The following is a 12,202-nucleotide window of genomic DNA, read 5'->3' on the forward strand; positions in this document are numbered from 1 at the left end:
CAGTGCCACACACCCTCCAAATCTGCAACACCACTGACAGATGGATTCCCAGGCCGCAGCGAGGACGTGCTCTCTCCAAGGGGACAGTGGACCGCCGGCTCACTCACTCACTGTGCTGAGTGCAGCCCAGGCCCGTCACCCCCGCCCCAGGCACCGCACCTCACCTCCACGGCCGAGTTGACCGCTGAGCCACCCCTGTCCGCGGCACGGGTCTCCGTCTACCGCTGCAATTCACCAAACAGCCTCCGTACACGTTCCACTTCACCTCCACCGCCTCTAGACTATCAGGAGTCGTGTGATCAGAAACGCAGCATCCCTGTTTTACTTCGAAAAGCCAGGCCGCGCCCCCAGCAGACCCCGATCCGGCCGAGACTCTCTAGTGGCGGCACGAGCCTCAACGCAAGCCCCGCTGCAGCGCAGGACAGCGTCCCCAAGGTCGAGGGACTGCAGGGCCTCTGCAGAGTTCAAATTGTCATCGGAGAGACAGGATAAATGTCAGATAAATTCACGGCTGGATGGAGCTCACTCAGCACATGTCCGCCATGCCGGCTCGCCAAGCCACGCCCCCTACAAGTGCATTTTTAGCATAAAATGAAATGCCCAACAGTCGAATTATTCATTTGATCAGTTCCGCACACTCTGGCCTAAGTAATTCTATGTTGTTTTACACCAACTTCCATAGCTTGCCCTCTGCCTGTCAGGCTGAACGCAACGATTACTGTGACAGGCTTATCTTCAGAAACTGCCTAGCAGCATGGGCATAGCTTCTTCTTTGACCTCCTCCGGCATCAGGTAGCCAGGGCCAAAAAGCACATTTTGCATTTACAAAACTGAGCATGCGCACTGCCTGGCCATAAACTATATAGGCAATGAGGCCTTTGTAGTGCTCCAGAAGATTCTGCTGCTCGGAGTCTTACTCCTGCAGCTTAGGGAATCAGACGGATCTAACAGCAAGTTCTTGTGGCCCTAGTTGGCAGTGAACAAAGAACAAGTGTCACAAATGTGCCATGCCTTTTTAGCAGGAGAGTGGTTACAGTGTAATATGTAGCTGGTGTTGCATTTAGAGGAACACTGTAACTAATATATTACAAAAGCATTGTGTGGTAACCACTGTCATTGAAGGATGCCACATTTTCCATTGAAATGACCAATACATTTGCTAACACATATTGTTTTGCTGATAGAACTATACAGCATACAAACAATAATGCTTGGAAATTTGGTTTCAGCATATTTCGTCATATGTGCATCGCCAGTTGTGCATCATGGAGAAAAGTGTCTTGATTTGTTTTAATCCTTTTAAAATCTTTGCTACTATTACACTTCAGAAAAAAAGTGCTTCATTTGTGCTTTCCTAAATGATATTTTTCAAATGTTCTTGCTATCCATTTATATGTATTTAAATGTGGTGCTCAAACAAAATTACATCATACAGCTTTAAATTCACACCTGCAAGATTATCGCATAGTTCTTTTGACAAAATCCTTAAACTTTGCCCTAAATGAAAGAAAAATAAACACCAGTCTCCATGTTGGAACAATAAGCAGCAATTTGTCATTAGAATAGACTAACATTTGAGCTCTGACTTTGAATGCACAGCCAATATGACAGAAGAAACATAAGACTTAAAGTATTCTTTAATGCTTGATCACCTTCTGAACTCCAGCATGATTACTTAGCTGCCCTCTCGAGGCTCAAAGGCTGTTGTATGTGTGCCACCTCACAGCTCTACACCACTGGCAAACATGCAAAGAGGAATTATTCAGGAGAAATACAGATATTCATCCTCTTTACACCAGACTTCGGTTGGAGCTCCATTTTTCTGCAAACCCATTTCTACAAATCTTTGTAAATATGTGTTTGCATCAAAATCCATGGGTGGATGTACGCAAATGTCCATGCACCACCCACTGACTGCATCCCGGATGCCAGGTAGTGCAAGGCAGCGCAATGTGCTGCATTTTATTATTTTGTTTTGCATAGCCACGCAAATCAACATTTGGGTCGCATTGTAAATCCCCGAAAGGATTTTGCGATGGGACTACATCTGAAAATCTCAATGCAAAATCTTTGAATTAGTGTCCCAAGTTGAATAGCTGGTGATTTATTTGTCATTGTAGTGTAATGAGTATATTGTAGTGTTCTGATGATCAAATGTTGACCATGTGGAAGTGGTGCATCACCAGGATGCATTCTGGCTCTGTATAAAATACTTTAAACTCATACTCACTCTAAGTTTAACATGTGTCCTCTTACGCAGCCATTTTTCCCTTGGATTGGATTGGCTCTGACTAGCAGAATCTGTGCCCTCTTTCACCTGGATTTTTGCAGTTTCATACCGCATCACCTACAAAAAAAAAAAAAAAAAAAAAATTTGTCAAAGAGATAAAATGTTTTCTGAACAAACACTTGCAAGAGAGCAGTAGATGGGTCTTTAATCTGAAGCCGTACCCGACATATACCCATACCATGCAGTGATCATATTGTAAATCCATAAGACACATGCTGAATGAACAGCTTCTGTACAACACAAACAAGGTGCCCACATTGCCATGAAATGAAACTGGTCATTTTATAACTGAGGTGTACATCTTTAGCACATTGCACAGTATTTATTTGCAATAATTTCACTCATTTACTTCATAAAGATATTTTCTGTTCCCTTCTGTAGAAAGTATAATTGGTTTTATGAGAAGATTGGGTTATTGATTCAAGACAGGATAGTAGCGACTAGATTAAGATGGTGGCCTCACATTTGGAATACTAGTGTCCGCCATCTGGATGCTTTATGTCACCATTAGTTTATGGGGAATCAACAATGAAATGGATAGATGTTGGAACATCATGCTAGACATTTGTGATTGCAATCGGTTTCATTAGTGCATTGACTTTATTGCTTCAATACAGTAATCTTTGACTGGAGCAGGATGGCGGTTATGTATTTGGAATGCTTATTTCCACGATTCAGAAAACCTTAATACTAAATAAGTGAATTGTTTTGACGTCTCATATCCTAAATAAATCAAAATGGTTGAGACTTTATAGCAAGCAAGTATTCTTTTTAGACAATAGGTTGTAATCAGTTATATTACTATATTGGTCTTGTTGCTGCAAAACAGGATATTTTGTGACTAGACTATGATGGCAGCCTTGTATTTAAAATGTCTGTGCACACCTTATGCTTGTCAATATCTCGTGTTTTCATTGGTTATCTGAGAATGATAAATAGGAAAGAAAAACATTGGGGAGCTTGTTTGAGTGCCATCATGGACATGCGGTGTAGATACTGATTCGAGTAAGGTATCGTGAAATGTGTGTATATGTGTTTTCTCATACTGGAGGTTTTGGTATAGTTATTGAAATGGGCCACATTGGGGTAGTTAGACCTTTTCTATAGTTTTTTTTGCGTTTTTGTCCCTTTTATGGTAGATTTGATCATATTTCTTTACATACATGTGGGTCATCATATTTCAAGATGCTGGTCACGGCGACCTAGTTTCCATAATATTGTGGATTAAAGAATTCCCTCTTCTATGTGTTCTTATGTTTTTCTGGTAATTATGTTGAGGAAAGTCTGACTTTAAATATTCCTTGTACACACACGGATCGATATTTTTTTAATTGGCTGCTATGATAAATATGCTAATAAGTGCTGGACTATTGCATTTTAGGATGGCGACCAAGTTTCTGGATGACAAAGTTTCAAAGAAGCTCTCTTTTTTGGTGCTTTTATGATTTTTTAAAGTTTAAATATTAAGAGGATGGTGTTTTAAAGAAGCTTTGTCTGGTGCTTTTGTTTCTGATTTTGCTAATTACATTGACTTCATGGTTTACCTTATCTCTCATGTTGGGGCAGTTATTTATGATTGTGTATAAAAGATAAAATTTTTGTGTTATATTTCTTATGCTTTGATTATGAATTAGGACAGCTAATATACAGTTTGAATGTATTTCTATATCAATTGATGCTTAATATTGCTACCTAACATGCTATTCATTCATGACATCAAGATTATCATATTTGTATTTGATCTTGATTTTAATTAAGTGTAGATTACCGCCCATACTTTTGAGGATTGTATAGACGTTGATTCATTATCAACAAAACTGTTGTAATAAACAGGATGAGTCAGAATTACTAGGATCTAGCTTTTTCAAAAAAACGTAGGTATGCACATTTTTTCCATCATAAAAACATGGGGCTAATCACACCACCACCAGTTTTCATTACATGTATGCTTGCACATGGCTAAAAGAGTCTTTTGTTTCGCTTGTTGGGTTCTATGCTTTTTTCTTTTTGTTTTCTTAAACTCTTTGCTGTATTTTTTCTGTTTTATATATATATATCTTATAGATTTTAATATCATGATTATTCATTGATTTGTTTATATTTTGGAAAGACTCATATTAGTCTATTATGTGTTTTAGAAGTATTTATTTTGGCGTGCTTAAAACCTTATTAATTTTGGATTTTGAATCAGTGATGTAATTCAATTCACTACATTTGCAGTCTTTTAAGGGTGAGGTTTTTGTGATTTGATGTATTCTAGAATGTTTACATTTTGAGTACATTGTAACTATGTAGACATATTTATATGTTTGCTTATTCTCCACAGCCACAAAGAAGTTTGCTTGAACTAATCGCGCTGGCTGCATGGACTCTCTTGGAAAGGAAATAGAAAGGAATGATTAATGACATCAAGATGTTTCATCACAGTCTTTTTACACACATTGGACTCCATAACTGTGTTTAATGAATAGAGTGCTCCCTGATTGGGTTTCTGAATGTCTCTAATCTGCTTTGTAGAGAAGTGTGGCTCAATGGTTAGAGCGGCAGACCCTGATGCAGTAGTCTGGCCAGGACCAGGGTTCAATTCCTGCCTCAGCAGGTCTTGGGCTCAATTTCCTCGGACCTGATAATTCTCGCTTCGGTGCCCATTCTAATCATGAGTCCCACTCTGCACCTCTGGGCAATAGCTTGCTTAATCTCTACAACGGCCCCAACAACGCTGAAGATGCCGGACTTCACCTTGGGGGTGCCCAGGAGTGGGCTCCTCACAGGGAAAGGCCAGGAGGGGTTCCTCAGCGGTATTCGTACAAGCGCCGAGATGCCTCTGGGTAGTCGTGTGTTATATAAGTGTGTAATTATTTATTATCTTATCTTTGGCAACAGTATCGTTGGCGGCAGATACTGTTCGTGGTTCCAGCTCCATAGACACTCTGGGACAAATTTGAAAGCGCTGTGCTGACTTTGCCCTGCTGCTTTGTAAATTGTTTGAAATAGCTTGACCTATAGGTTGGCATTTTGCTTCTTCCTAACACAGCCCATACCATAAGGCACTGGCTATTTAGTGCCACCCAGGTGAACTTTCACTCTAAAAACTTTTGCTAGGAATACAGTTGAAGGCACTTGACTTAACAAGTGATAGAAGTATCTATAATTACTAGTTTGTCTTCATAAGTGTTCTGTATAGTAATCAAAACATTGAAAGTTGCAATATAAATTCATCAGTATATACCGGCATTGGTATATTTACTTATCTTACGAAAAACAAGCACAATTCATGAGAGTAGTGAAACTGTAAATGTATATTTTCATGTTGAAGACACGCTCCTTCAACATTGTTAAGGACATTTGAAGCAGTTCTACTAACACTTGAGTTACTGTAAGTTTGTGAACAGACTTGTTAAGCAGTTTCTCTTGACTTGAGGAAAACATCTAGAAAAGGTTTGAGGGCCTGCAGCCTCCTTAAAGACTGCAAGTTGTTGGTTCTGATTCAAGAAGGATATTTAATAATTACTTGAGGTACTGTAGCTATGTGGAAGACTACACCCATTGGCTTTGTCAATGGTTGTTTTTCTTTTCTACCACTCTTCTCGCATTACTCTATTATCCTTCTGTTCCTAGCTCCTTTTCTTCCGTTTTATTTACTGAATGAGTTCCATTGTTCTTTGTTACATAACACGCCCTCATTTTTAAACCTGGGTCGCCAGCCCTGTATAGCGGTCTCTGGCTGAATAAATCTCCCAGGGGAGCCACCGCGACTCACACAATTCAGAGACCTTTCATACTCATTCTGTGTTTACCCCCGCACTTCAGACAGATAATGATTATTTTAAAGATAAAGAGCAGGAGAGGTCGCAGGGATTGACTTGAGCGTCATTTCTCCTCTCCTCGGCTAAGCAGAACGGTACACAGCCATTCAGAGCAATTCAGACTTGACATTTACAAAATGCGCTCTGTTGTGAAGAGAATATAGAACTGCACAGCGGTTTCATTTGCTGTAATCCCTGGAGGAGTAAAACGCATGGAAATATCTTATAATGAGCTCGTTTCGCATAGCAAGATCACAGCACAAAAGAATGTGTCTGTTGAGTGTGCACCGGGTAAAGATCGGAAATGTGCGCTGTGATATCAGCCCAATCCTCTGGCTAATGTGAAGTCATATCTGCTCTGTAAACTAACACATAATAGGACTGATGTCCCGCAGGGAAAAACAGGGCGAACAAAACTCATAGGCATGCAGCTGGAAGGATGCTATGAAGCAATAGCCAGGGTCCTGTGTGCATGACGGTAGTATCGCTGCTATGATCAGCTGTACATCCTCTTCCTTCCAACACTCCTTTTTTGCATTTACTTTGAAGTTGGTTGGTCTCTTTGTTATCATCATGGGTCTGGTCCTGTTATCACCTGCTACTTCCGTTCCACTCACATTATTTGGAGAGTTATTACTGGCTTCCCTTCCATCATTTTGACCAAAGCATGAGGAATGGAGTGAGTTAAAAACTGCACACTTAGGCTGCAATGGGAGGCCTGAGGCATGCTTATAGGGCTACTTAACTGGGTGGAACAATCAGTGCTGCAGGCCCACTAGTACCATTACAGGCCCTGTTTTCACGGAATACCGCTTTACTAGGGAGGTATAAGTAAATAAATATGGCAATTGGGTGTAAATCAATTTTACCATGTTTAACCCCTTAACCGCGGGGCCGCGGTGCTCATGACAAGCCTAGCTGTCATGAGTCACAGTGCAGCTGTGCTCATGCCCAGCTGGGCTCGTCATGACTCAGACCACTCCTGTAGAAAGTCCGCACAGGTGTGGAAATCGCGGCGTGGCTGTTATGACGAGCCCAGCTCGTCAGGAGCACAGCTCCACTGTGCCTCATGACGAGCTGGGCTCATCATCAGCAGGCAAGGGGTTTTAAAGGAAGGCGCACAAGCAATTTAGCACTGGTTAGCTGTGGAAAAGTGTGCAGAGTCCTAAGGCAAACAGAAAAAGGAGGATTGAAGGCAAAAAGTTAGGGTAAAACCACGCCAATGATGTCAAGTCCAACCCACTTTTACTGTGGTGCAAAAGTGTCTGCGTCGGCGCATGGCTGCAGTAAGAGCTCAAGAGCAGGGAGAGAGCAGAACTGCACCACTCCCTTGTACAGATGGTGCTGTTCTGCTCTCTCCATATGATACAAGGCAGTGCAAAAACTTTGCTTGCTGTTCTGCGTTGTGTCAATGTCTTTCTAAATCCGGGTTGTAGTATCATTCTTAGAGTCACGGGAGCAGGTGGATAACGAAGGAAGCTGCAGGATACTGGTCCATTTAGGGAGTAAAGTGATATGGGGGTCAGAATGCAGTGCTTACCTGTTTTGTTGAGAACATGCAGCCCATCAACCATGCAGCGCTCACAGGGATTCTGATGCTGAGTGTGATCTTCGGCATGCTGCCAGAATGCCTGCTGCGCATGCCCAGAAGTATATTTAAGAAATTGCCCACCATGAATGAGATAGGTGTGGCTAAGCAACAAAGAGCAGGTGAAACAAGTGGAGAACTAGAGCCCATCTGCTTCTGATTCAGATTGCAAGCTCCCTTGACTCTGAGACTTACTATGAAAGTATTCAAAATAAAAGGAAGAAAATAAGAAACCATAGACCTAATAAAAACTGATCACATTACCTTCCTTTCAATGATCTTAAGGAGGCACCTCCTGACATACAAAAAAATAAAAGATAAGTTCAAGGAAATAAGATTTCCAAATTAAGTTAATGCATAAAAGCAGGATCTCGTCTTGCCCGACTGCCTAGATAATAGCACATTTACACCATAGCAGGGTACATTAAAAGAAAACAGTCAAACATAATGGTAGGCTACAACCATTGTACAGCACACACCATACTGCAATAGTACAGTTTAAATACAAATCAGCACAAAGAAATGAACACATCACGACCATAACAAAATGACGCACAATAAATACGCACAAGCATACTTTTCACACATTCCCAACTCCAGAAAGCTGTCGTCATAATTCAGTGGAATATTGGATTTGCAAGCACTATCTTAGTTTACAACCGAGGACATGAAATAGGGGAAACGGCCTTTACTACGAGTGCTGAGCCACGCGTGACGTTTCCCCGCCAGCTGAACCATGCTTGCCTTAACCACACATATGCCTTAACCATCATTTGACACTGCTCGTTTCTACAGCATAGTGTGCCCCCTTCGCAGCCCGCTATGTACTTGTTTATTGTATTACTCTACGTGACTCTATTGTCCTGTGATTCTGTGATCATTCTCCTTTCTTATTATTACTTGTTATCGATAATGCATTTATGTCCTTCCTTCCACCCTATTGTAAAGCGCTCTGATATCCTTCGGGATCATGTTCGCGCGATATGAAACTTTATAAACAAATAAATAACACATTTTTAAAAAACATGCACAGTTAAGGCAATGCACAATATAGCTGCCCGGATGGGCATGGAGACTGAGAGGATGCGTTGGGAGAGGAAGCTTCAGAACGGGAAGCAGACAGGAACGTGAACAGGTAGGTAGGGCTAGGGCAGTAGTAAAGGGTTGGGGATCGGTGTTAGAATTCAGGGCGGGGTCGTTTTAAGGACTGGGGCTGAGTTTGCGGGGGTTTAGGGGTGAGGGTAGGTTTTCGGGCTCAGGGTGAGGGGTCGGGGTAGTTTTAAGGCCTGGGTTTGTGGGAGGTGTATGGGTGGGGTAACGTTTAAGGGCTCAAGGTGAGGGGGTTGGGGTAGTTTTAAGGGGTTTAGGGCTGAGAGCAGGTTTTAGGGCACAGGGTGAGGGGGGGTCGTTTTTTTTAGTTGAAGTGGAAGGGTTTTAGGCCTCAGAGTGGGGTGGAGGTAAAAAGGTAGTTTTAAGGGAAGGACAGGGTAAGATTTAGGCCTCAGGGTGGTGGGTATCGATGCGGGGTAGGGGGATAGAATTTCTAGGGCAGGAGGGGGGTTGGGGTAGTGACAAACTTAACCTCGCAGATCTCCTTACCAACAGGCCTGTACAACAAAATTGCATAGTAAAGGCATGCATGGGAAAGGAATGCGCGGTTAAGAAGCATTTGTGGCTCGGGCTGCGTGTAGAGGCTTGTGTCGTGTAGCCATGCGTGCCTCTGTCATTTAACCATGAAATAGCGCTGGTCAAAACATTTTTGTGATCTGGCCCTTACAATCCAGGCATAAAAGTAAATTTTTCTGGTTGCCCTTCTATAGCTTTCCATGATACTTCTACCCCTTCAAAGCTATTAAGCAATTGCCTATTTTCATATTGCATAATGTGGATGGAAATGGTAGAGATACATGTCTGTCCCCCAGGTTTAGCGATGCCAAGGCTATTGACTTCATCCTATTTGTGACACATTGACGCAATATCGTTGTAAGTATCGCTCGTTACTAGTGCTACAGGTCTCCAGCACATTGTTGATTTAAAGAAGAGTCCTTGGACAAACTTTTTGACATTCTCCAAATAGTGGTCCAAGCTGAACAAACTCCTGCTCTTGCAAACTGCTCTTAAAACTATCTTGAAAAAACAGATAAGATCACTGTCAAAGCTATGTGAGATGGCTAAACTGAAGAGCAAACCAATGCTGCAAGCAGTGGCATTATCCTATGTCAATAAATGCCCGCACTGCCTGAACCCTCAACCATATCTTCAGTGCTTGATTGGGAAAGCTTGCCTTAAACAAATCATGGCTGCAAGGTTCATGGGCCTTCATGTCAAAGAATTAAATCCTAAATGGCCCTTCCTTTCCAAGATTGTTAATTGCAGGCTCCGCAGATGTAAATCTGAGTCGTTCAGTCATTCGCTATGTTCAAGCGTTCAAGATTTCAAATGTTAGATAACATTTATTTTGTGCACAAAATCCTCCAGCGGTGCAAGGCTGCAAGCTGTGTTTAACCGGGCTCCACAAGGCAGCACCTTCTTGACATGGTCCAGCTGATACAGACTGCTGCTGTGGAGAAGCTCCAAGCTGAGCAACACATGTTTCATCGGCCCAGTGGCAATGAGCCTCAGGTGATTTGTACCAGTCCTCAAGAGCTCCAAAAGTCTAGTAGTCCCTGGTTTTCAGGGATGTTGGGAGAAGTCCATTTAGACACAGCCAAGGGCCCCAGGATCTCAGGAACAATACTTACTGATCAATATTTACCCAGCAGAGGCCACCAACTAGGTCAGGTCCAGTTGGTACTGATCAGCTGAGCTCTTCAGGCTTCTTGCAACTTGTTGTGGCCCAGTAGCTTCACAGGAGGTCATCCAACTGAATCTTGGAGTGTGCTTTTGAACAGGTCCAGCCCTTCAAGTCTCCTCACAGATCTCAAACAGTAGTTCAGTCCTTCATTTGTTCATCCACGGGTTCAGCAGTGTTCAGAGGAGGATGCCTGGGAATGCCAAATGCATGCTTACAGTAGCTTGTGGGTAACTTTAGCCACTTTTGCAGCAGTTCCTTTCCTTTCCAACTTGGTCACTCTGAACCAGTTCTGGAACAGTTTCCCCCTAACTGGGTTTGGTACCTGCCTGACAAAAGAAAGGCCTTTGCAGGTGTCAACTGACATCTGCCTGTAACAGGGGAGTCCCCTTAACCCCTTGCGTGCGGGGCGTATTCCCCGCCTGTGCTGACTCCGCCTTGCGCGGGCGGAGTCATGACGGAACGGTTCCGTCATCAGCACAGCTCAACCGACGCTGATGACGGAACCGTTCTGTCATCAGCATGGAAGGGGTTAATTCATGGTGATTGGAACCCCACCTGGTCTTCCTGTCAGAGCAACAAAAACAACTCACCAAAGCCAGGCCACTGACTATGCTCTGGGAACCCACCATCAGGGTTATTCTCCACAGCTTGGGACAGTTGGAGGCTAATACAAATTAGCCTTCAGGAGCATCAGGCAGGTCAATTGTAACTTTCTAAAAGTCCTTTTTACTTAATATTTATTACAAATCTGGCATTACCATTAAGTTATTAAATATTAAAAGCAGTGCTGGGATGTAGTTTGAGTAATTACCAGTGGCAGAATTTAATTCAAGCAATCCATCCGCCCATTCATCATTTTTTGTTTACTTCATTGGTATGCTTTATGCCCCAGGGATTATGGCATAGGAAAGATGAATATGCCAATTAGTTGTTTGCTAATTCAGAGCACATTTACTGGGGCCTGGATAGCAGAGTTCCAGCACACAGATTAAAAAAAACAGCAGCATCAGTCAACAAAAAATGGGAATGAACATGCAAAAAACTCTGTCACACTGACCATCTCACTTTCTCTCTTTCAAGTCAGTTTGCAGCCCTCACAATCATGTAATCAGTATCGTTTCTTTATCTGCTCTTATTAAACAATATATCACGAACACCTAATGCACACAGGTCACCTGAGTATTGGAGCTAGAATTCCCTTTGGATACAAGGCTCAGGGCTCACATTGGGTACAGGGCTTGGGGTTTCCACTGGTCCAGGTTTCGGTCTCATTACTATAATCACAAAAATTAGTGTGGCAGCACCAGAAGCAAAGAAAAGAGAGAAGTAAGGTAGAATATTTTCAATCCTATGGAAACAAAACAGTCCAAAGTTTGGACGTTACAGTACTTTGCCAAGTATATGAGGGTAGTCATCCTTTAAAAGAAGAGGAAACCTCACACACATAATAGTGTCATGCTTCATCATCGGCATCCTCTACCCACCCTGGTAGGTCAGTGTCACCAGTCAACCTGTTTCTGTAATTTTGAAAATAATCTACCTTCATTCTCTCCTTTCTTTGCTTCTGGTACTATTTTTTGTGATTATATTGATATTTCAGGGGCACATACGTTGGCCTACCCATCACCTCTCTGTTTATGTCTTAAAGTTAGGTCTCATTGGTCCAGGATGGGGCTCACATTGGTTCAAGTCATCAGAATTAGGTTTTTACATGCTAATCAACC

The 12,202-nt window shown here is 42.5% G+C and overlaps 1 protein-coding gene across 1 annotated transcript in view; it reads right to left on the bottom strand.

The window, feature by feature from the left end:
- Window positions 1-12,202, bottom strand: part of PITPNM3 (PITPNM family member 3) — a 1,845,859-nt gene that overhangs the window by 122,987 nt on the left and 1,710,670 nt on the right. The window contains exon 13 of the mRNA XM_086954539.1: window positions 2,231-2,347. Within this exon, the coding sequence (XP_086810665.1) occupies window positions 2,231-2,347 (117 nt within the window). The remainder of the gene's footprint in view (window positions 1-2,230; window positions 2,348-12,202) is intronic.

The sequence above is a fragment of the Lissotriton vulgaris genome, chromosome 2_1 (genome assembly GCF_964263255.1).
Source record: "Lissotriton vulgaris chromosome 2_1, aLisVul1.2, whole genome shotgun sequence".
Lineage (NCBI taxonomy): Eukaryota > Metazoa > Chordata > Amphibia > Caudata > Salamandridae > Lissotriton > Lissotriton vulgaris.